This window comes from Epinephelus lanceolatus, chromosome 2, assembly GCF_041903045.1.
Source record: "Epinephelus lanceolatus isolate andai-2023 chromosome 2, ASM4190304v1, whole genome shotgun sequence".
In the NCBI taxonomy this organism is placed as follows: domain Eukaryota; kingdom Metazoa; phylum Chordata; class Actinopteri; order Perciformes; family Serranidae; genus Epinephelus; species Epinephelus lanceolatus.
This window is the reverse complement of record NC_135735.1, coordinates 6,860,371-6,881,661: the sequence shown is the minus strand read 5'-3', so window position 1 is coordinate 6,881,661 and position 21,291 is coordinate 6,860,371. Positions and strand designations below refer to the sequence as shown.

The 21,291-nt window shown below is 39.9% G+C and overlaps 1 protein-coding gene and 1 long non-coding RNA gene across 2 annotated transcripts in view; one reads left to right on the top strand and one right to left on the bottom strand.

Moving 5' to 3' along the window:
- The window catches only part of LOC117259097 (uncharacterized), a 50,168-nt gene extending 29,362 nt beyond the window's left edge, over positions 1–20,806 (bottom strand). Inside the window, exons 1-2 of the long non-coding RNA XR_004501815.2 lie at positions 20,506–20,806; positions 18,901–18,961 (exon numbers count right to left, since the gene is read on the bottom strand). This is a non-coding gene — a long non-coding RNA (uncharacterized LOC117259097). The remainder of the gene's footprint in view (positions 1–18,900; positions 18,962–20,505) is intronic.
- On the top strand, positions 6,365–14,245 carry LOC117259063 (N-acetyllactosaminide alpha-1,3-galactosyltransferase-like). The gene is made up of 8 exons (XM_033630269.2): positions 6,365–6,485; positions 7,311–7,449; positions 8,950–9,041; positions 9,317–9,394; positions 9,525–9,620; positions 11,019–11,114; positions 11,782–11,919; positions 13,062–14,245. Exons 3-8 carry the CDS (start codon positions 9,037–9,039, stop codon positions 13,744–13,746), a joined length of 1,098 nt encoding a protein of 365 aa, XP_033486160.1. The 5' UTR covers positions 6,365–6,485; positions 7,311–7,449; positions 8,950–9,036; the 3' UTR covers positions 13,747–14,245.
- Positions 20,807–21,291: the final 485 nt, after the last annotated feature.

Sequence of the window (21,291 nt, the reverse complement as noted above, 5' to 3'; positions counted from 1 at the left end):
AAAGGAGAAAACAGGCTCGTTCGAGATGAACTGCGCCTCGCCTGGAAAGTAGACGAGAGCAGGCAGGGGGCGGCAACAAAAAGCCGCGGTGAAGTCGGACAGTTTCCCGACAGTTTCCAGCAGCCTTCAGTCCGTACAAGAAGTCACAGACACACTTACATCCTGTCTGGAATGATGTCAATTCATTAAAAAAGTGATCAGATCCATATATCAGTTTGTTTTCAGTCTCCAGTTGTTTTAATTATGATAGATTAATTTATTAAAATGCTTTACAGGTGATCTGTAGTTTATGTTAATGGTTTAACCTCCATTTGACATGAATTCTCCTGTAAATCAGCGTCATCAGTTTGACCTGTCCCCTCAACTACACAGGCTGAATAAACTGTGTTTGACTATAAGGTTAATATTTTCAGAGGAAAAAAAATACAAGACAACAGCTTTCATTAAGGCTCAGTCAGATACAGCCAGGGCTTCACATCTGTACACGTTATTTTAAGTGTTAACATACAGTAGACTAGGAAAGGTCAGTTCGCCAGTTTGGCAGTACTTTGGATTTTATAATTAACCAGTATATTTATTTATTTGACTGTTTTTCATGGTTATGTTGACCTCTTTTTCCCCTGTGTTCGTTTGTTCATTACTGAGGAAAGGTTACATTTAAAATAAGTGTTTTTTATTTTTTTTTATTTTTTTCTTCTGGTCCTTATTTCAAATATGTTTTAAAAAATTCAATAATTATCGGTATCGACTGATATGAAACACTTATATCATGATACATTTTTCAGCCATATCGCCCAGCCCTACCCCGAGAAGCCTTTCTCACATCAGGTAAAATACAAGAAGTAACATGCTAGAAAGGTGTTGAAATTTCATATTATGATTTACAGAATTTTCATTTGAACCTTTCCTCTATGGTAGATAAAAGCTATAAATCATACTCATAACCCTAACCCAACCCTAAAAATTGAGACGTTTAAAAAGACTGCTGACCCGTATTAGTTTGAAAACTCCAGGGTTGCATTTTAATCCAGACAGGTAGAAACAGAGACTGTTGGATGCGATGGCACAGACACCCCTGTGGCTTCCCGATATGGTCGTATCAGTACAGGCGCGTTGAGCCAAAACACACAAACACAAGTATATGAATGCATGGAATTGCATTATTTATTATTTAGGTTAAAGTTTAACTTTAATTGCTTCAAAGTCCTGCTGCAATGCTTTGTGGCCTGCACAACTACAATTATATACTGTTAAGTATTAACTCATACAGTTAATCAGTAACTAAATGACATTGTTATGCCATAAACTTTCGCTGGTTTGCTCATTTCATTTAACATTGAATTGCATGACATCATTGCCCCAATATGATAGTCAACATCTTGAATTAATGGAACAAACTACACACCTCAGAGAGGACCAATCACACATCAGTATTTTGTGCTTGCTTTGACCACCTGCAATGCCTAAAATACACACAACAGAATAGATGAAGCACCAGTTATGGCTGATTCAGTCAGTTAGGAATGTGAAAAACTCTCAGGAACATTATACTAGTTTCACACTGAAATCCATTCTCCTTTCTTTCATAGAGATGGAGTATCCATGTCGTATTTAACATCTCACTATGTCCCTGTGATGACCATTTTGTCTGTTGACAAAACACATTGCTGCTAGTTAATCTTACAAAAACACCAGAGCTGGTATCCTTAGTAACACAAACAAAGGTATCCCTCCCAGTATTTATTTTTTATTTAAATGGTGTTTGTTGTGAGGCCAGAGTGTAACAGTGACCACATCTAACTGTTTGATACATAACCATCTTTTAATCAAAGGATGCTAACTTCACCTTCCTTTCTTTCAGTAGATGCTGATAAGGCTGCAATCCTGTATTTGACCAAACTCACTGACAGCAATTTCAACTCAGAGAAGTGCTGTTTCACACATTTGAGGAAACTCAGTGAAAAATGGGAAATGCATGGCCACAACAATCGCAAGGACGTCAGAGGTCCGACCACTGTGTTTAACTACATATCTTTAAATGTTACAGTTACAGCTGAAAATGGACACTGGAGTTGTGTTTGTGGGCACCAACACAACTCAAAATAAATGCTAATGTTGTTATGTAAAAATTAGTTTTGATGCAATTACCCAGTCCTATGGTGTTAGATATTTAGATTAAAAGTAGGGTTTCTAATACGGGTTTAATAATTATTAAATTCAATCTACAGCATGTGTCAGAAGGGGCTCATTATGTCACAGCAGGCTAAAGCAAGCTAATCCAGTAAGATCAAGGCTTATGGGACAAATAATCGCACAAAGCACAAATCTTTGCTGCATTGTCAAGTTAACTGCTGGAAGGCTACATAGTGTTGAATTAAAACTCAGATGGCTCTGAAACACTTCCCCCTACCAGTTAGTAAGTGTTGTTTTACAGCACTCTTTATTACAAGTCAAAGGCAGATGTGGGTCCAATCCTGCAGACAACGGTTGCCATACTGATGGCCAGAACACTATCATATATCCTGCTAGTGTATACACCAATCAGCCAAAATATTAAAACCACTGACAGATGTGGTCCTGGCCTCCAAACTCCCCATATCCCAACCTGATCAGCACAAGGGATGTGCTGGTTTCCCACCTCACAACCCACAGGACTCAAAAGAAATATGGTGAACACAAATTTTATTCATGAGCACATCTAATAAACAAAGACTTTTAATAATAATCCCTGATATCAGGTCATTAAAGAGCTGTGAACTAGATATGTAGAGCTACAACAAGTTGATATTTTATCGCTTGATTGACAAAAAATCAACAGCTATTAAATGTTATATATTGTATATATTGTTATATGTTATATATGTTATATTAAATGATCAATTGTTTCAGTCATTTTTGTACCTAAATAACAAGCATGTTTAGCATTTTGGTTCCAGCTTCTCCATAACAAGGATTTACAACTTTTATTTGTCATATTGTTTTTTATATCAGGTGAAATTATTATGCAAAATGGCTGATGTTTTTAATGCACTTTAAGCACTTTATCTAGCAGGGGCCTCATTTATAAAGCTTGCTTACGCACAAAACCGGGCTTGGAAGTGCGTACGCAACTTCTTACGCAAGAATTGGGATTTATAAAAAAAAAGACTAGCGTAGGAATGTGCGTAACTTTAAGCAAACTACAGACCTTGCTTAAGCACATTTTGGAGACAATTGTGACAAGGTGAGAACGATTGGTTAATGGAAAGAGCGCATATAAATAGCCATTCAGTGGCAGCCGTGCGCAATAAGGCACAATGGATGCACTTGTACTTCTCGAAGACCATGCCAATGGACGGATCCGACTGGAGAGGGTATTCCGAGATCGGGAAGATTTCCTGGCTCATGATGATGACTGGCTAATAAGCCATTTCAGACTACCTAGAGCCTTGCTCTTGGATCTGATTGCTGAATTGAGTCCAATTTTAGAGCGACCAACCCACCGGAACCACGCCATGCCGGCACACATTAAAGTGCTGACAGCGTTGGGTTTCCTAGCAACGGGCTCGTTCCAGAGGGAATTATCCGACAGGTATGCCTATTTCTTTTATTGTCTATTGATATAAATTCAATTTATAGATTTCTGTTCTATTCAGGAAATAGAAATTAATAATAAATCCTGTGCGAATAGGTCTGGGATATCACAGCCATCCCTCAGTGCTGCACTGCCAGCTGTTTTGGATGGGATAATCCAAATGACCAGTCGCTACATCAGGTTTCCCTACACTGTTGTTGAACAGGCCAACAGCAAAAGGCAATTTGCAGCAATGTCCGGTTTCCCTAATGTAATCGGCGCAATTGACTGCACCCACATTGCTATAAGAGCCCCCAGCGAGAACGAATTTGTATATGTGAACCGAAAAAATGTGCACACCATAAATGTACAAATAATTTGTGACCCCTCAATGGTGTTGACAAATTTAGTGGCATGGTGGCCTGGTTCAACACATGATTCATTCATTTTGGCGCACAGCGGTGTAGGGAACAGACTGCAGGCAGGTGCTGGTCGTGATGGTTGGCTCCTCGGTAAGTATTACATTCTCACATAATGCAACTGTACTTGTTCTGTTGGGTAAATTCTTTTCTCTATTTGGCCCATTCTGTTGCTGCCACTGTCACTGAGTGGCGCTCGTGGAATGTTTTGTAATTCGAGTCTGCTTCTTAATTACTCTGGTTATACCTTGCAGGTGACAGCGGCTACCCACTGAGGCGGTGGCTCCTCACACCATTTCCAAACCCGCAGAGTGCGGAGGAACGGCGCTTCAACATGAAGCCTGCTAAAAAATAGATGGAGGTGCTTAGATGCCTCAGGTGGCAGGCTGCTCTACCACCCCAGAAAAGTGTGCAAAATTATGAGCATGTGGAGTACTGCACAATTTGGCACTGAGGGATGCAATCCCTCTCCCACCTGACCTCCCCCCCCCCCGCAACACGTAGACCCCGACCCACAGCCACCTCCCCGACATGAGGAACATCAGCATGGAGCAAGGCTACGTGAGGAAGTGATGCGGCGTGTGTAAAAAGGCAAGTGCGCTTCACTTTTGTAACTGTTTTATTGCGTCAGTTGCAGATGAAATCAGTTCACACATATTCTGCATGACCATGCGTATTTGTGTTAGTTCATCCCTGACTTCACGGATGGCACTGATGGTTTCCCGCTGTGTACAAACATTTGATTGAATAAACATATGAAATTGTAACCTACCACTCTCCTCTTGAGCAAAATCTGTGTCCCCCTCCCTCTCTGACATAACACCAGACATGCTGGCTGGTCCGAGAATGGAAGCCACTTTGGTGTGAAGTGGTGTAGGTTCTTCCATGGTACGGCCACCACCTGTGTAAAACTACTTTTTCTGCTCAGTCAAGAGTCACAAAGGGGTGGTGGCAACATCACAGAAAATGAACCTTGCAAGCATGATTAAGTAGTGTTACATTTTTCATTCATAAAACCACATTGCAGCTATTGGGTGCCGTTAGATTTAACATTTCGATGTAGCTATATTTAGGACTTATTCACAACATTTAATCTGAAATGTGACCAACAGTTTTCACTTTGAATATTTTGATTTAGCAGATTCCGATTTTTTTATTGCCTAGTTTACAAATGTAGACTACATGTGCAAGAGAACAAATTCCACATGCATTTATCAGATTTTGTTTAAAGATAAATGTGCCTAAATCCTTTTTGTGTTTTTACAATGCTGCTTCAGAACTTTCACCACATGTGCATGTTTCATGTGTTTTCTGGACCCACCTGTAGCCGCCACGCTCCGGCGGTGCAAAGCCACTTTTTTTTTGCCTCCACCTTTAAATCTGACCACTTCTTTTTTATTTCGGCGACACTGCGCTCTGTGCCAGCCGCGCTTACTGCCGTGGCCACAGCGTGCCATTCAGTGGCTTTTCGTTTGTTGGTAATGCCACTTGAATGGCCGCCGAATAAAGTTTCCCGTCTCGCTGACACCTCATCCACAAGCACCTCGATCTCTGTCTCAGAAAAGTTCCTCTTTCTTCTGGTTGCTGCCATGATTCAGCGTGAAATGCCGTGGATCCATCATGCCTATTTATATGCAAAACACATTCATGAGGTAATTTGCATGACCGTACATGGTGAATTGTGGGTGTGGAGAGGGAGGGACATGAATCAAATCCTGCTGCGCAACTTTCCGGTTGGACTGTGATTTATAAAGGGAAAGTGCTTGCAGGTGTGCGTAGGCATGGTTTTATAAATCCGACTTCTTTTTTGCTTACGCACTTTTCAGCTTTTCAGCGTAGGTAAACTTTTAGTATGGATCCTACGCCAGGTTTTATAAATGAGGCCCCAGGTCATTTGCTTTTAATTTCCATATAGATGTTTTATCTGTGTTCTTATGTGTTGGATGTGAATGTGTGGATCTTATTCTATCACTTAATTTGTTTGATGCTTTTATAATTAGCAAACTATACTTTATAAGTAGGTTTTGTATCTTGATTGTTTGGCAAGTGGGCTGAACTTTCATAAAATATTTGAATTACTGTGCGATGGTATTTTCAGTGTATGGTTAGCAGGGTTGAACCTGGTCTCAGTAAGCAGAATAAAACGTAGGTTATTGCCTCTTCATGTAGAGCTTAATCATTAAGCAGCAGCAGCTTTTAAAGTCCATGCAGGAAGCTGGATTGTGTATCTGTGTGTGACGGATGGGGTTGAAAAAGATTTTATAATAGTCGACTGTGAGAACAGATAGCAGACTTGTAGTGATATGATAAAAAGAGGGAGTATGGGGCCGACAGTTTAATGACGCTTCCTAGGTGGGGCAAATGGACCTTTCCTGTAATCTAGGAGTGTAAAGTCCATGTTTGCTGAGAGCATTTGCAAGCACTTGTCTGACTTGAATGGAAGATCATCTTTCTGGCACTACTCTGGGAAATTATGGTCGTGGAGTAAATGCAGACTAGTGTGAATGGCAGAAGTAAGTCCAAGGTGGCAAATGGGCCTGTGATTAGGGATGGATGATACTACATGTTTTTTTTTTCAAACATTTAATTTTATTCTGTAGGATACATGGATATCTGTATTTATTGTGCTCCAATCCATCAAGTAGACGTGGAGATACCTCACAGTGTAAATGAAAGTCTGTACCACATTTTATAGCAATCCATCCAATAGTGGTTTGGAGATTTCTGTCTACTGGACAACAAACCGACATGGTCATCCTTCGAGCCATGCCACCAGAATGGCTTAAAAAAAATTGTCAAATAATTTTTCAAACATGTTTCGTAAGAACACAAAACACAGGTGAGCTGTGCATAATGTGCAGGTCAACAGCACACATGCAGCAGGCATCAAGTGTCGTGCATTTGTACACAAAAATGACACCTGTCCTCCCACTACAGTGCCTTTAGCTGTTGTAGGTTACAAATAAGATGCTTATTAACACAATGTATTAAATGAGATACTGTGACTTACTGAAAAAAAAATGTAATTAAAATGGAAAAACAGGGCACATGATGAACACATGTAAATACATTCCTATTAGCTGAATGAGCTCCTGTTAAAAAGAAAATAATGAAAGAGTGGAAAATAGTAAAAGACTGACCGATGAACCTGCTCTGAGATGCCTGTCAATCATCTTCCTCTCCTGTCTTAATTACAGCAAAGTTGACCTCATGCTGTGCCAAGTCACAAACTTCCTGGTCTGGACTCTGATAGAAAAAACCCTGTATGGCATGTGTATCAACGCTCAAGGTTTAATGAAAGGCAATAAAACCAGCGTGTCCAAACTGAACCTTTTCAGATGAGCCACTCCCTGAATGTCACACACGGAGGGAGATCGCCGCCGCAGAAAAATCCACAGAAAGTGTCCCGAGGGTCGTAGATCCTGTTAATGTTCTGGGTATGTTGTGGACTTCTACCTGAAGACAACCTGCATGCAGGTAATTCATCAGCAATGTCTCTATCAGGAAACGTGTGGCTCGCTTTGACTGTTTAGAATAAGCTACGGTTTTATCTATAGCCTGACCTATAGCCTGTATTTCCCTTGTTTCTCTGTTCAACACAACAATTTTCACTTCATTGTCATAAATTACGTTTTTTTGTTTTGTTTTGTTTTTTTTTTTCAAACAACTGCATTATTTTAAATATAATCTAAAAGCTAAAACTTAATTGGGATTGAGAAATTTGCTGGTCATGTGTGTCAATAACTTTTAAAAAAAGAGGTGGAGAATAATTTGTTTTATTCACCTGCCTGTTAATCATTATATAAGGTCATCAGTGGTCTTGAAGTATGAGACCTTTTCGACCAGAGTAAATATTCACAGGAGCCATTTAAGAAAGATAAAAGACATTGAATTTTGCATCACCATTCAATTTGTTTTGACTAAAAACATTATAGTTAAAGTCTGGTTGGTTTTGTCATGGTAAGCGGTACACATTTTAGCCAAGTCATGGCACAAAGGGAAAACTGTCACTGGTTTACCTCAGTTGTTTTGCGTTTATTTGTATTATTTGTGTGAATGTTAAATTATCATAATATAACAAGAGGTATGATCACTAATCAAGTAATTATCAAAATAATTAGACATGGAATTTGAGTGAGCAACCTTGTCTAATTTGGATTGAAATATTAGTCCTCAGCAGGGTCCAGAAACACTCCATTTTTTTATCTTATTGTAGGGGTGTACTATAATGTGACACAGACAAGCGGAAATAGCAAATTCAATGAATATGCTCCTTTTCATTAATTTTGAACAGACAGTAGTTCAAGTGTCAAAGCCAGGCAAAATCGCTTTGTATAATAGAAATTGGGAATATTTCAAACACTTCTGTATGATACAACACCAACACTGAAGGCAACAGGTCACAACAGGCTTTAAAACTGAAAGGCGTCTCTTGTGCTTATAATTGAAAATACAAAATATATAGACTAATAAAAAGTAAAACTAGTGCATTAGGACAAGTGTTTCAATTAGTCACACTTTGGCTATCCTCTAATGTAAATTGTTTTATTCCGTCTGTTTTGTGTGTAACGACTGCTTGAAAGCAGCAGTGACAAAAAGTTTGGCTCCAGGGTGTTTTTTTCTCGAAAGTTTCATTTGGTGACTGACTCGCATGCCAATCAGCTTGTTATGCTAACCTCAGCTTGTTATGCTAACCTCAGCACCTGTTGCTATTGCTAATTGGCGTGCATCAGTCTACATACCATGTATTTTGCATGCAGCTACATGCACCGAACTGTGACCCCCACACTATGGCTGTTCACTTCCAATACGCCAATTGTTACAGCGACCCTTTCGAGTGCTCTATATTTACTCTGACATTTAATTTTGTGATTCAGAATTCTGAAATTTATGCTAGATATACTGTTCTAACAACGGCGTCCATGCCATGTAAACTGCTTTGCTAACGATCTCACAATGCAATGTGTTTTCTTTCAGGTGCCATTGTATCCACCAGCCAACAGATACCTTCACCTCCTGCCAGAGTTTGTTTGCTGGAAAAATTAAGAGAATTTTTTTACAGCTATGAGGTAACTAGTACGAGTAAATATAGGCAAGACAACTTAACACAAAAAACGTTTAATTATAGTTGGTGAACAGAGGCCTGTACTTCAAAGCAGGATTTGGATTTGCATCGAACTTCAGGGTTAACTCTGGGTTTTCAGTACTACGAAGCTGGTTCTCTTTTTACTGGGATAAATCACCCAAATCACAACCATATCAAAGACTGCATGACATTTATTACCATATATTATATTGCCTGCACTGAGGTTGTCCCTTTTTGTTTGCTTTTACATCATTTCAGTTGGCTCAATACATGGAGTGCTAGAACCTTCTGCTGTCTTGTGTTGCTTGTTATTAGCTTCACTTCCTTATATTTAAGGTGAGTGCCACAGTAATATTATTGCCCTTGCTGGCTGATAAGAGTACATACAAGCCAGTCTGATTTATTTGCAAGTGTCACTTCAAGATAATTTTAACCCTGTCTCATGATGGTAATTTTTCAATGTTAGACATTTAGCGACCCTCAGGCCTGCCAAAAACCTGCCAGTGGCCATTGAAGGAGAGCAGAGACAGATCATCAATTTAGCCAACGCACTTAAGTTACGGTAAGAAATGTGACCTTTTAGTTTTGGCTGCATAGGCTCAGTGCAGGTATTCGTGGTAGGAAAGATGATTACCTTTGTTTTTTCATCCATTTATTATCATGTTTTAGTTAAAGCTCCAGTAGGCAACATTGTTTTGGTATAACTGAGTAAAAATTTTATAATATCCTCTAAGCATAATGTAAATCAAGTGGTCTGAGACAAACAATAGGTTTCTGCACCTCACCATGGCTCTGTGTTCAGCCTCTAAAGAATCAATATCCTGCCGATGTGCATCAACCAATCAAAGGTCAGCTCAGACCACTCCGTTCCTATTGGCTGTTTTACTGCATATGCGCGTTCTTGTGCCGCTGGCAGAAGGGGAGAACAAGCAGCAATGGCGAACAGTGCACCAGGTAAAATAGCTATTCCAGCATTGGCTACAACTTTCTACACAGCTAAACCCAAAAAAAAGGAAGACAGAACTCGGTTCCCCAGAGCCCCGGAGGGAGGGGAAGGGTGAGGTGGGGCCGGGCCCGGCCGGAGGGCGCGAGGGTCGGCCGTGGAAGCGGAGCCGAGGGCTCTCCACGGAGAGCGAGAGCCGAGGCTCGGGAGTATGTGCGGGTCTGTGAGGGAGGGATGGGGAGGGCTGCTGCGTGGAGAGGGAGAGCCGAGGCTCCCAGAGAGGGAGAAATAGAACCAAGTAGGATAAAATACTCGTGTGTTCGTCCTGTAGGAGGGGTTCAGGGCAGAGACGAACGAAACCTAACTCAGATGAGACTCAAAAATCAACCGTGTTTCAAGCTTTCTACCTACTGCAGCTTTAACTATCAGATTCTTCGTGATGCAGACCCTATCACACACAAAAACATTGAGGTGTATTCATCTTAGTCACTTCAAAATAATTTTATTCCAGTCTCATGACGGTCATTTTTCAATATTAGACAATTGACAATTCTGGAAAGAGTTCAATCCAGTCTGCTATGGAGTACAAAAGGTAACTGCTATTACTGCTGGTGTACGGTGACACTCTGGGCAGTTTGGACTAATGAATGTATAATCTGGTTACAGAGTATAAAATAGCTCTGATAACTATAAGCTTGCTCTAAATTTTGTGGATTTGGCAGAGTAATGTTTAAATGTACTATACTCCTTCAAGTGAAACCAAACAACCTTAAGACCTAGAGTTTTCATATATCTATCGAATGTTTTTATACTAGTCTAGTCATAGCTAGTCTACTAGCTGCCTTGGGCAAGAGGAGAGATCATCAGATGGTGTCTAACTTTCATAGAGTGTTTCAAGTCCGAACCACAAAATCTTACAATTTGCGGGTCAGCAGTGGTGGCTAATTTGATTTATTTGCAAGAGTCACTTCAAAATAATTTTATTCCAGTCTCATGATGGTCATTTTTCAATATTAGACAATTAACGACCCTCGTCCCTGTGGACAACCCGCCAGTGACCAGTAAAGGAGAACAGAGACAGAGCATCAATGTAGATGACACGCTTAACTTTGGGTAAGTGATGTCTTTTTAGTTTTGCTCAAAAATCTAGTCAATTTATCTTAAGGTATATTTAGACACATCATGTTGTCCAACTGCTTTTACTGAGAGGTTTGATAAGAAGTAATGATGTTATGGTAAACATACTTAATAAAATCTCAATGAAATACATGTCTTACTCATATCATTGCCATAATCAGAAAAAAATGGCTGTATGTGCAGAAAGAGTTGGGTCAATTTCCGGTTTTGCCAGTCTGGTACGGTGTACAAGCCTTAACTGGTTTGATTTTTTCTTCTGAAGCCCCCCAGCTCATCTCAGGCCAGAAGTGTTGATGTTTTGCTGTAAACTTAAAGCTTCCAGCTCTCCAGTTCATATATTAATATTTACATCACACACCAGTGCTTCATGGTGGCACAATGTGTCTAAATAGAATAGTCAGAGCCCTACTGACACAAAAACGAATGACATTTAATTTTTGTATCTGTGAGAGGGTGAGAGCCATAAGAGAGTGTCAGAGAACAAAAACACCTGAGCAACTCTCATGGCGGTGGCTTAAAAAAATGATGATACTAAATGTTCGCAATATAGTCACTTTATACAGAACAACATCCCACACAGAACAAGCTGCGATACACCGCCTTATATGGCTGTTAAATCTTTGTTTTTTATCTTCCATTTCAGGGCCAGGCCACGGGTTGCTACACGTACGTCTTGGAATGCTCCCATCATCTGGGAGGGGATGTTCGACTCTAATCTTTACGACCAGCAGCACATCGAAAGAAATTCAACTGTGGCCCTCACTGTGTTTGCTGTGGGAAGGTTTGTTTCTCCAGAAGCACAGTTCACTTTAAGCTTTCAATGTCCAATCTATATTGTATAAAACTTAATTCAAAGGTGATATACCACATTTAGAGCATATCTACCGATGCTAACAATGCAAACGGTGCTGACAACAGCAACAGCGCTGACGGAGACAACAGTGTTAATTTGGGGAGGAACAGGACATTGGGCACTATGCTTCCACAACACTGTCCAGCCACTGTGGGTCTGGACAGTGTTGTCAGCGGTAAATCCTGCATGAGCGCAGTGCAGAGCGGCAGAGATTAGCAAGCCAGTGGGATACACACACACGCATATCCACGTGCGACCTCATCTACCACAATAAAGAACAAAGAGAGTCCGATTACAACACACAGAGGGAGAACGACTTAATTCTCTGCTCAGGGTGCTATTAAACCACCAGATCTTGTCTATATCTTATCTCTTGTTTGCTGCTCTATCAATGCACTGAACGCCCAGTTCTTGGTCTAGCACCAATCATGGCGTAGTATTAGGAGCAAGAGAGAGTCAGATCAGGATATATAGTCTTTAAATTAAATTTTATGGTATAGTTCATTCATTTATTTATTTGTAATGAGTGAGTATGTAGATCTTTTTAAAGAGACTTTAAATAAAGGCCTGCCTGTACAAGCACTTATATGTCTCTCCTATTGGTTTCTCATGAACATAATGTGCAAAAATATGATTGTTTTTTATTTTCAATATCCGAATATGGTTGGAACCTGTGTGTTTTCAACAAAGGAATATTTGAATGTCACTTTATCTTTCTCTCCCTGGCACATACATCATCCCTCTTTTTCCGTTATTGTCACAAAAGTGGGCAACAACATTGTTTTCGAGCAATGTTGATGAACACCTGCACTTGTATTAAAAAGCATTATGCAAACACACTGCATATAGCAGCAGACCTGTGGGATTAGACTTGAAACCAAGGTCAAGTAAGACACCATTTTTAAAACAGTCTAAAAGGTCAGCAGTCGTAAATCTGTATGATAGTCGTCTCAAATAATAAAATACACAGCATGACACTAACCCATGATATGATAATTTTATCGTAGTGTTTCTCTCAGTATTTTAGTTATGAACAAAAGCAATTATTTGTCTCTCTGTCTCCACCTAAGGTACTTTGACGCCTACCTCAAGACTTTCCTTACCACAGCAGAACAACACTTTATGTTGGGTTTACAGGTGACATATTACATTTTCACGGATCAGCCAGAGAAGGTACCAAATATCGACCTTGGTCCTAAGCGGAGCCTGAAGGTGATGTCGGTGGAAAAGCAGTCCAGGTGGCAGGACATCTCCATGATGCGGATGAAAACGATATCAGATGCCATTGAATCAGAGATTCGTCACCACTGCAGATATGTCTTCTGCTTTGATGTGGATCAAGTGTTTAAGGGAAGATTTGGCTCAGAGGCTCTGGGGGATTCTGTGGCTTTGCTACATGCGTGGTTTTACAAACTTCCAAAGAACAGATTCACCTACGACAGAAACCCCAAATCCAAAGCCTTCATGGAAACTGGAGATTACTACTACCATGCTGCTGTCTTTGGAGGCTTGTCGGAAAATGTGAAGAATTTGGCAGATTTCTGCTTTCTGGGTATCATGGAGGACAAAGGAAACAACGTGGAGGCTCTGTGGCATGATGAGAGTCATCTGAATAAGTACTTTTGGCTTCACAAACCAAGCAGGCTGCTCTCCCCCGAATACTGCTGGGACCAGATTATTGGTAAGAACACTGACATACGTGTCCAGCGTCTAATATGGGCACCAAAACAATATAACAAACTCCGTACGCGGTAGAGTGGCTAAAAGAGCCAAAGTCTGACAAATACAAGATTGTTTACTGTAAGCTCTGTATTGAATTCTTACCTTTTCAGGGATTTGTAGAAATGTGTATATAGAAGCACTTGGTGCCTTCTGTTTTGAATGCTTATTTCTGAGCAACACCGCTGTTGACCGCCAGCTTGGCAGTTATTGGAGAGAGAAAACCCAAATCTGGTGAAAGACAGTGGAACCAGGGTGAAGAATTGGATCACTTAAACCTGATCAGATTACATTAATGGATTAGGAGCAGCAGCTGCAGAGGCAAGGGAAAGCAAACTGACCATGGTGTGTGAAGTTTCAATGGGAATGCAGCACGCTTCATTTGACAGTTCAATTGATGAAGACATCTTTGTAAACATAAGTGTAGCAAATTTTCTCACAGTCTCTTACAGCACTCGACAGTGCAAGCGTTTCACTCCCATTTGTGACTTAAAAAAAGGTGTGTGCAAACTGTAAAAAATATTTAGGGGCACATGTGCACATAAAAAAATCAGCCGAAGCAGCCTATATTTTTGTCAATAAAAAAAATATGATAATCTAACCGCAAATGTTGAAAGAACTCCAGCAGCCTTCCCTCTTCCCTCTTCCCCGTGTGACACGGTTATGGGCGGTTTTCCAAGCCACTGTCGACACAATGAATATAAGTCCCACTGTCGGCAGGGTGGAAATAAGTCAAAGTGTGGAGGAGGAGACGGACCGGGTTAAGCGGCGGACCTCGGGGGAAGCCTGCTTCATTCTCCCCGCAGTTAGGGACCGTTCTCCAGGGCCAGGCTGTCGGCTGGGTGGGAATAAGTCAAAGTGTGGCGGAGACGAGGGACTGGGAAAAGCGGCGGACCTCCAGGGAAGCCTGCTCCGTTCTCCCCGCAGTTAGGGACCGTTCGCCACGGTACCGCTGCTGGGCAGGGTGGAAATAAGTCCTGCAGAGTTTCAGAGGACCTGGAGAATGTTTTAGGATAGTAATAACATTATATAAGATAATCACATTGCAAATATAATATATATAAGATAATAACATTAAAGACAAAATTAAATTGCAATACTTTTTCAAAACTTGATGATTTTACCTTTCTGTACATTTTGTATACAAATTCATTAAATAATTTTGCTTGTAAATGTCTATTTGCATCACGTTTATTACGGAAAACACATTATTTGATCAATTTTCATTGTGCCCCTAAAGTTCTTTGTGCACTCCTTACTTTTTCAACTTAGAAGCACATGTGCTCCTTGGGAAAAAACTTAGCGTCAAGCCCTGTCTTAGTTTACAGGCTATCAATTATTTACTTTGTTATTATTATCTGTGGTTGTTAATGGCATAATAATAAAACCATTAAAGTATTTATGGAATATTTATATTTATTGTGCTAGCCGCATGGGGAGAAAAGTCACAAAAAACCATGACTGACTTTAAAATAATCCAGATTATATCTGAGTTAACTGTTTTTTATTGTTTTATATTTATCTTACATAAAGCACTCTGATCAACAGCAGCTAAATGTCTTCATCTGCTCGTCTAATCAGCTGCTGCTTTTTTTTCCTGTAGATGAACTTGCTTATAGAAACTGCCTTACAGAACAGCAATGACACGTACCATAGACTCTTTACATGCACATGAAAGACCCATTCAAGAGGTCCTGGTTATAATTATATTCGGGATATGGTGTTTACATGAGCTCAGGGAAATCGGGTTATTCATATTCCCAGTATACATCGCAGATTATTTGGCTGTACTCCAGCTAACATATTTGGGTCTCTCGTAAACTAAATATATGGTTTTTACATGTTCAATCACATTAAAGGGGATACTCCAAACACCTGATAATAGACTGGATATTCATGTTCATGTATAAGCATGAACTAGTGGAGTCTATGGACCTTTGCATTGCTGTTCTGTTGCTAGGGCAACAGCTTTGGTCCTCGTTCACTTCCTGTCAGCTAATGTATTAACAAACACTTCAAAAGGAAATAATGTTGTCTTGTTTATGTTAATCTTCATGTTGTCAAGTTTAAGATTATAAGTCCTTCACCAACTAAACTAAATTGTGTATGCTAAAGAGTAAGTTACGGGTCAGTTCCATGAGCTGTTTCACATCTAAAAAAAGAAATGTCTGTCAAAAACTAAAAAAAAAAAAAAAAGTATTAAAGTTATTCTGATTATTAGCTTAGCTCAAGCTAAGCTGCACTACAAGTGGGCAAAAATTCCAACGAAGAGTGCAAAATTATTGGTAATTGTTAACAAAATGCACTTTAAGTACAGACCTTTTTGGACAAAAATATGGCACTATATGCACTATGAAAAGCTGTACCATTTAAAATTGCCTGTTTGGGTTCATGTAATATGTATTTCAAGGTGTTGCTGTTTACAGGCCCTCAATATTTAATAACAGAAATTTACACAAATATCCACTGTACCATTTTTATCATGGCTGACCAAACACTGCAGCACAGGAAATTGTGTCTGAGATTTACTATCTAGAAAAGGCACACTTACTGCACAAACACACACACACACACACACACACACACACACACACACTACACACAGCCAAACCCTGAACTGCCAGCCTCTGACCATTTCCAAGTTCATTGTGTCTGTGTGTTGAAAGTATCCTTCTTTGAAAATTGACAATAAATTGTTGAAATGATATGTAAATTCACAATGTTGATTTTATTTGATAGATTAAATTAAATAATGAGGTTTGAGGTAACTGACCTCTTTAAATTTTATTGAACGCTTCTGGTCTACAAGGTCCTCCACTTCCATAGTCCATTGCTTTCCACATCATGATCACACACAAGGAGAAGGAGCACACACACAAACAAGCAGTAAAAAATGTATGCAATTCATTGTTTGCTCCTACATTTCTTGTAATTTTTTTCATTTAGAAGTGCATGTGCTCCTTGGGATAAAATGATCACAGAGCCCTGTACCTAAATAAGACTGACATGAGTAATGCATGTCAAGAGCCCGTTTGCCCGGCTCACCCCTGGGTGGCCCACCTCACCACTCAGCATGAACCACCCAGCAGCCACCTGCGTCATTCAGCTGACCTCAGATCAGCTTGGACCTGTCTGACTGAAAGCAGCGATGCATTATTCATAGACTGCCACCATCTGGCACATCAGTGCACCCTGCCACCTTACCACTCACCCTGTCAAAGACACACAAGCCAGAGAAGGGCAGTATCAACAGAGCAGTCCTCGTCTTAGTGTGTGTAGTTTACAGGCCAAATGGGGAGGGCTTTTAGTTTAAGGGTCTGTTAATATACAACAACAATTTTCACAGGACTATATAGCTGCCACTGAGTCTATCAGATGAGGAGGTTCCTGAGAAAATGTGAGGTTGTGAGGGAACACTGTATTCCAGTCTAATGTAGTGTATGTACCTTCACAAATTATGACACAGGACACCACGTTCTAAAGTTTAAGAAAGTTAAAGACTTCCTGTAGTTCCTCCTAGTTTATCAAGCAAAGAGTGAATGCCAGAGAAGAAGAAGAATCCCAGAAGTGCTGTTTAACCATGTGCCACATGAGGGTGCTAGTGTCAAGTCTGCCTGAGATACACAACTGCCTTTGCACCAATGCATGTGTTGTGCACATGTATGAGTGTGGACAGTATTGCAGCAATGCAGGTTTTCTCAGTGCATATTTAAAAGCTATATTCCATAATGTCTGGAGTCACTGCTTTGCTGTCCTCTCTGGTTCAAGCTTGTTTCACCTACGACCAAATGCAGCCTCTCTGATGGGTGTCGTTGGGTGTAGTCAGAAGTGTGTTACACCTGTAACTTCACCCAACAGTAATATCACACGATCCCAGTGTCCACTGCTGCCATCACTGCAGCAAGGGGAAGAGTTAAACCACTGGACGTCAGCAAAGACAAGATTTCCAGGGGTGTTAAGTGTGTCTTAATTCACAATTCTGTGTCAGACGCCACGGGATGGACTCATATGATCTGATTGTTATGAATAAAGAATTTGTCTTCCTCCTGTGGATCTCATTTATTTAGCGTCAATTTACAGCTTCACTGCTGCTCCACATCTCTTCCAATCATTTTTCCATCTATTTCAACCCTTCATTTCTCTCTATGTGCTCACCCCTCCAAAGATGGCCTAAAAGAAAAATAATCTTACTATTTGACTCATGAGTTTTAACACTGAAAACAAATCTCAAGATAAAGTACAATAGCAAGTATTTGTTTTGTCAAATATTGAGCCTGAAAAGTCTCATGTTCTCTAAACAAGTTTAAAAAAAATGAGTTAATGATGATTTTTTCCATTTATTTTATCATTTTTAATCTAATTTTTTGGTTTGTTCGTTTTTTTTTTCCTTCATTCGTGTGCTGTGATCCGATTTTTTCTGTCGCGATACTGACACTAATTTCTAAAAACAAATCTTGAAACAGTTCATCTATATTGGAAAGGTGGAAATAATCTTACCACACTGGAGAACTATTACACATTTTAGGAAAATTAGACTTTGAGGGCTCAATAACATACATAAAGGACATGATGAGATGCACTGTATAGGCTGTGCCAAAAACTGGATGGCACAAAAAGTCTTCACTGAATCACCACAAGATGGCGCTCAAAGCACACAATAGTAGGGGTAAGAAGCACAGTGCACTTTCCAAACAAAGGGAAATGCAGTTACAGTAATACTGTAAAAACTACATTGTATAAACAGCACAATTATTCAACAGAAAGAGATTTGATATAAAAGAATATAACAGAAATATTTCAGCAGACAATGTCCAATTTGTCAGATGGCATATTTTGCATTGATCCAACTTGCATGGTTGTGACATCAATACGCATATAAAAACCATTTTCCAAAAAGGTTTGTTGGCTTTGATGACAAATTCAGCTTGTGTTATGTGGACCAGGCACCTAACTGTATAAATAACATCATTCATGACAGCAGGATATGTGTCTGTCCTCAGAGAATGGCCTTTGTATTTACCTGGAAGTTCACCAACTAGCTGGAACCATACAAGAGTGCTTTACTATATCACAAACAGTAAGTTTTAATCCAACATTTGAAAACCAGCTCTGCCTCTGTGCAGCTCTGCACGTGCAAAGTCTTAAGCTCAAGACACACTACAGAACACAGTTGTAAAAAATTTAACATACCTGCTGTGCTCACATTAAACAGACTTTTCTCCAGTAGCAGTGCCAAGGTCGGGCTGTGAACCTGAAGACACAAGAAAAGGGGTTTGGGTTGTGAGGGCTCTCAATATCTACTAACTTAATTATTTTAAAAGGAAAAAATGACAAAATAGAGTGCCAAATTAGAGCTCAACAAAGCAGACGCATCTCACAACATAAATTGCGTGTGCCCTCATTTGTGCTGGAAATAGACACAGAAGGCTGGGTGAGGGCACATAGACAGTGTGCTGCCTGTTCTTCAAGACGAGGCAGAATATTGTTGGATGCTTTGCTGGGACATCTAATCACTACTGAAGTGATGTAGCAGAAATTCTATTTTTAAAGGGAAATATTTTACTTTCTACTCCACTGATGGCTGAAGTTAGAAGTTACTCCAACATACATACGTAAGTATCTGAGTACTTCTTCCAGCCCTGCTGGAAGTGTGAGTTATACCTCAAATTCAAACCAATGAAAAACCTTCCCCAACAGACTCTGGATCTGCAGGTAGCCTCCTGGTTCCAGTCTCAGGGGTCCACCTGGCTGTGAAGCAAGTAATATCACATCCAGGCTCACAGCCCTTCAAGTTATATCCGCCTGCATGTCAGGTGTCTCGCACACAACTGCTGTGTCCATTTGAATGAGGCAGCAGTCTGATCATGCATGTTACCACCTGAGCACACACAGCTATGTTTATACTGTATGGTGAGTCTGGTGCAATATGCTGTCGTCAAATCATCTTCAGGTGTCCTTTGGTGCCAATTACAATATCTATGAATATGCAAACATGTCTTACAAACATAGTTTGTATAATTTCCATCTGTATTACCTAAAGGCATGCGCTGAAATTATTAAAATAATTGACAATTTTGTGTCAAGCATTATCAGGTTTAAACTAATTAAATGTTGAGGATTTGTTACTTTATCTGTCATATCATTATTTATGGAATATATTTAGGTTGTGGACTGCTGGTCGGACCAAACAAGCAGTTTCAAGACATCACATTGGCCTGTAGGAAAAAGATGCATATTCCACCATATCCACAGATTTCATAAACTAAACAATTAGTTGCCTGATTATAAAAGAAACTGAAATATAATGAAAATAAAGAAAACGTGTGCACTAATATAGGTGCAGACCAGAACTGAATACAGTAAGAGGCGCGTTCAGAGGCATTCATCCATGCATGTATCACATATGACTGTATTCCACTTACAAAGCTAATAACTGATTACACAGCACAGTTTGAGAGAGGAAAGGATGGGAAGCTTCTCACAGCAAACTAGTCGTAGCAGACCTCCTGCACAGGCCTCAAATCACACACAGCAGATGACTGAGGAAACAATGTACAATGCTTTGAATGTAAAAATGAAAGACTCAGTCTGACTGTCCCTGGTTATCGGCTATGTTGACAGTAAGCCACTGAACAATTTTCAAACTTGCAGCCAAACAACGCACAGAAATAAACAATATGACACCAACACAACATCAACAACTGAGCTAGCCAAACACAACAAATACAAACTTCACGACGAGACGTTAAACATTAATAAAGAGACACAGATGGACAGGTGGTGTATTTGACTCACAATATTTGACGCCGGGTCTTCTCTCATTCATGTAACGTTGGGCGAAATGGTCCATATCCATGTCCACTGATGTAATGCTAGCTACTTTTGTTTGTCTGTTTGCTTGGTAGCTAGCCAGCCTCACAACCGGCTATCATTAGCATAACTAGCAAGTTGGCGTTAGCTAACTTGTTTTGTTGAACGTTAACGTTAAATGTTGTTTCATAGCAAAGTATTACTCTGGGAGGCCAGAGTGAAACTGACTTCAGTTTCTTCCCCATATTTCTGCCCATTTTCAATTTGTAAAATGGCGTCAGCACGATGCAGGACACACCTGATTTTCCGCTACGTCGTTAGCTAACGTTTGCTAACGGTAACGCACCTGTATTTCCGCTGACGTACGTCAGTGATAGCATGCGCAATATCCTCCTTCACCACGCAATCAAGGGGGGCGCTGTTTCACGCTTTTAAGCTAAGATAAGTTAAACTAAGCTAAGCTAAGATAAGATAAGATAAGATAAGATAAGATAAGATAAGATAAGATAAGATAAGAGGGGAAATTCAAGTATCACAGCAGCACAAGACAAAAATACATTAAATAGAGTAAGATAAGAGAAAAAATTTTTTTTAAAAATAATTATAGATAAATAAAAGATAAAATGAAAATAGAATTGCTACATCAAGATGGATAAAGTGACTTAAAATGGCAGACAAAATGTCGAATATATTAAAGTGTCAATTGGTAAAGTGTCAAGTGTCATGTTGATCAGATGCAAAAATAAGTCCGTTCAGAGCTGGATGTAGCTT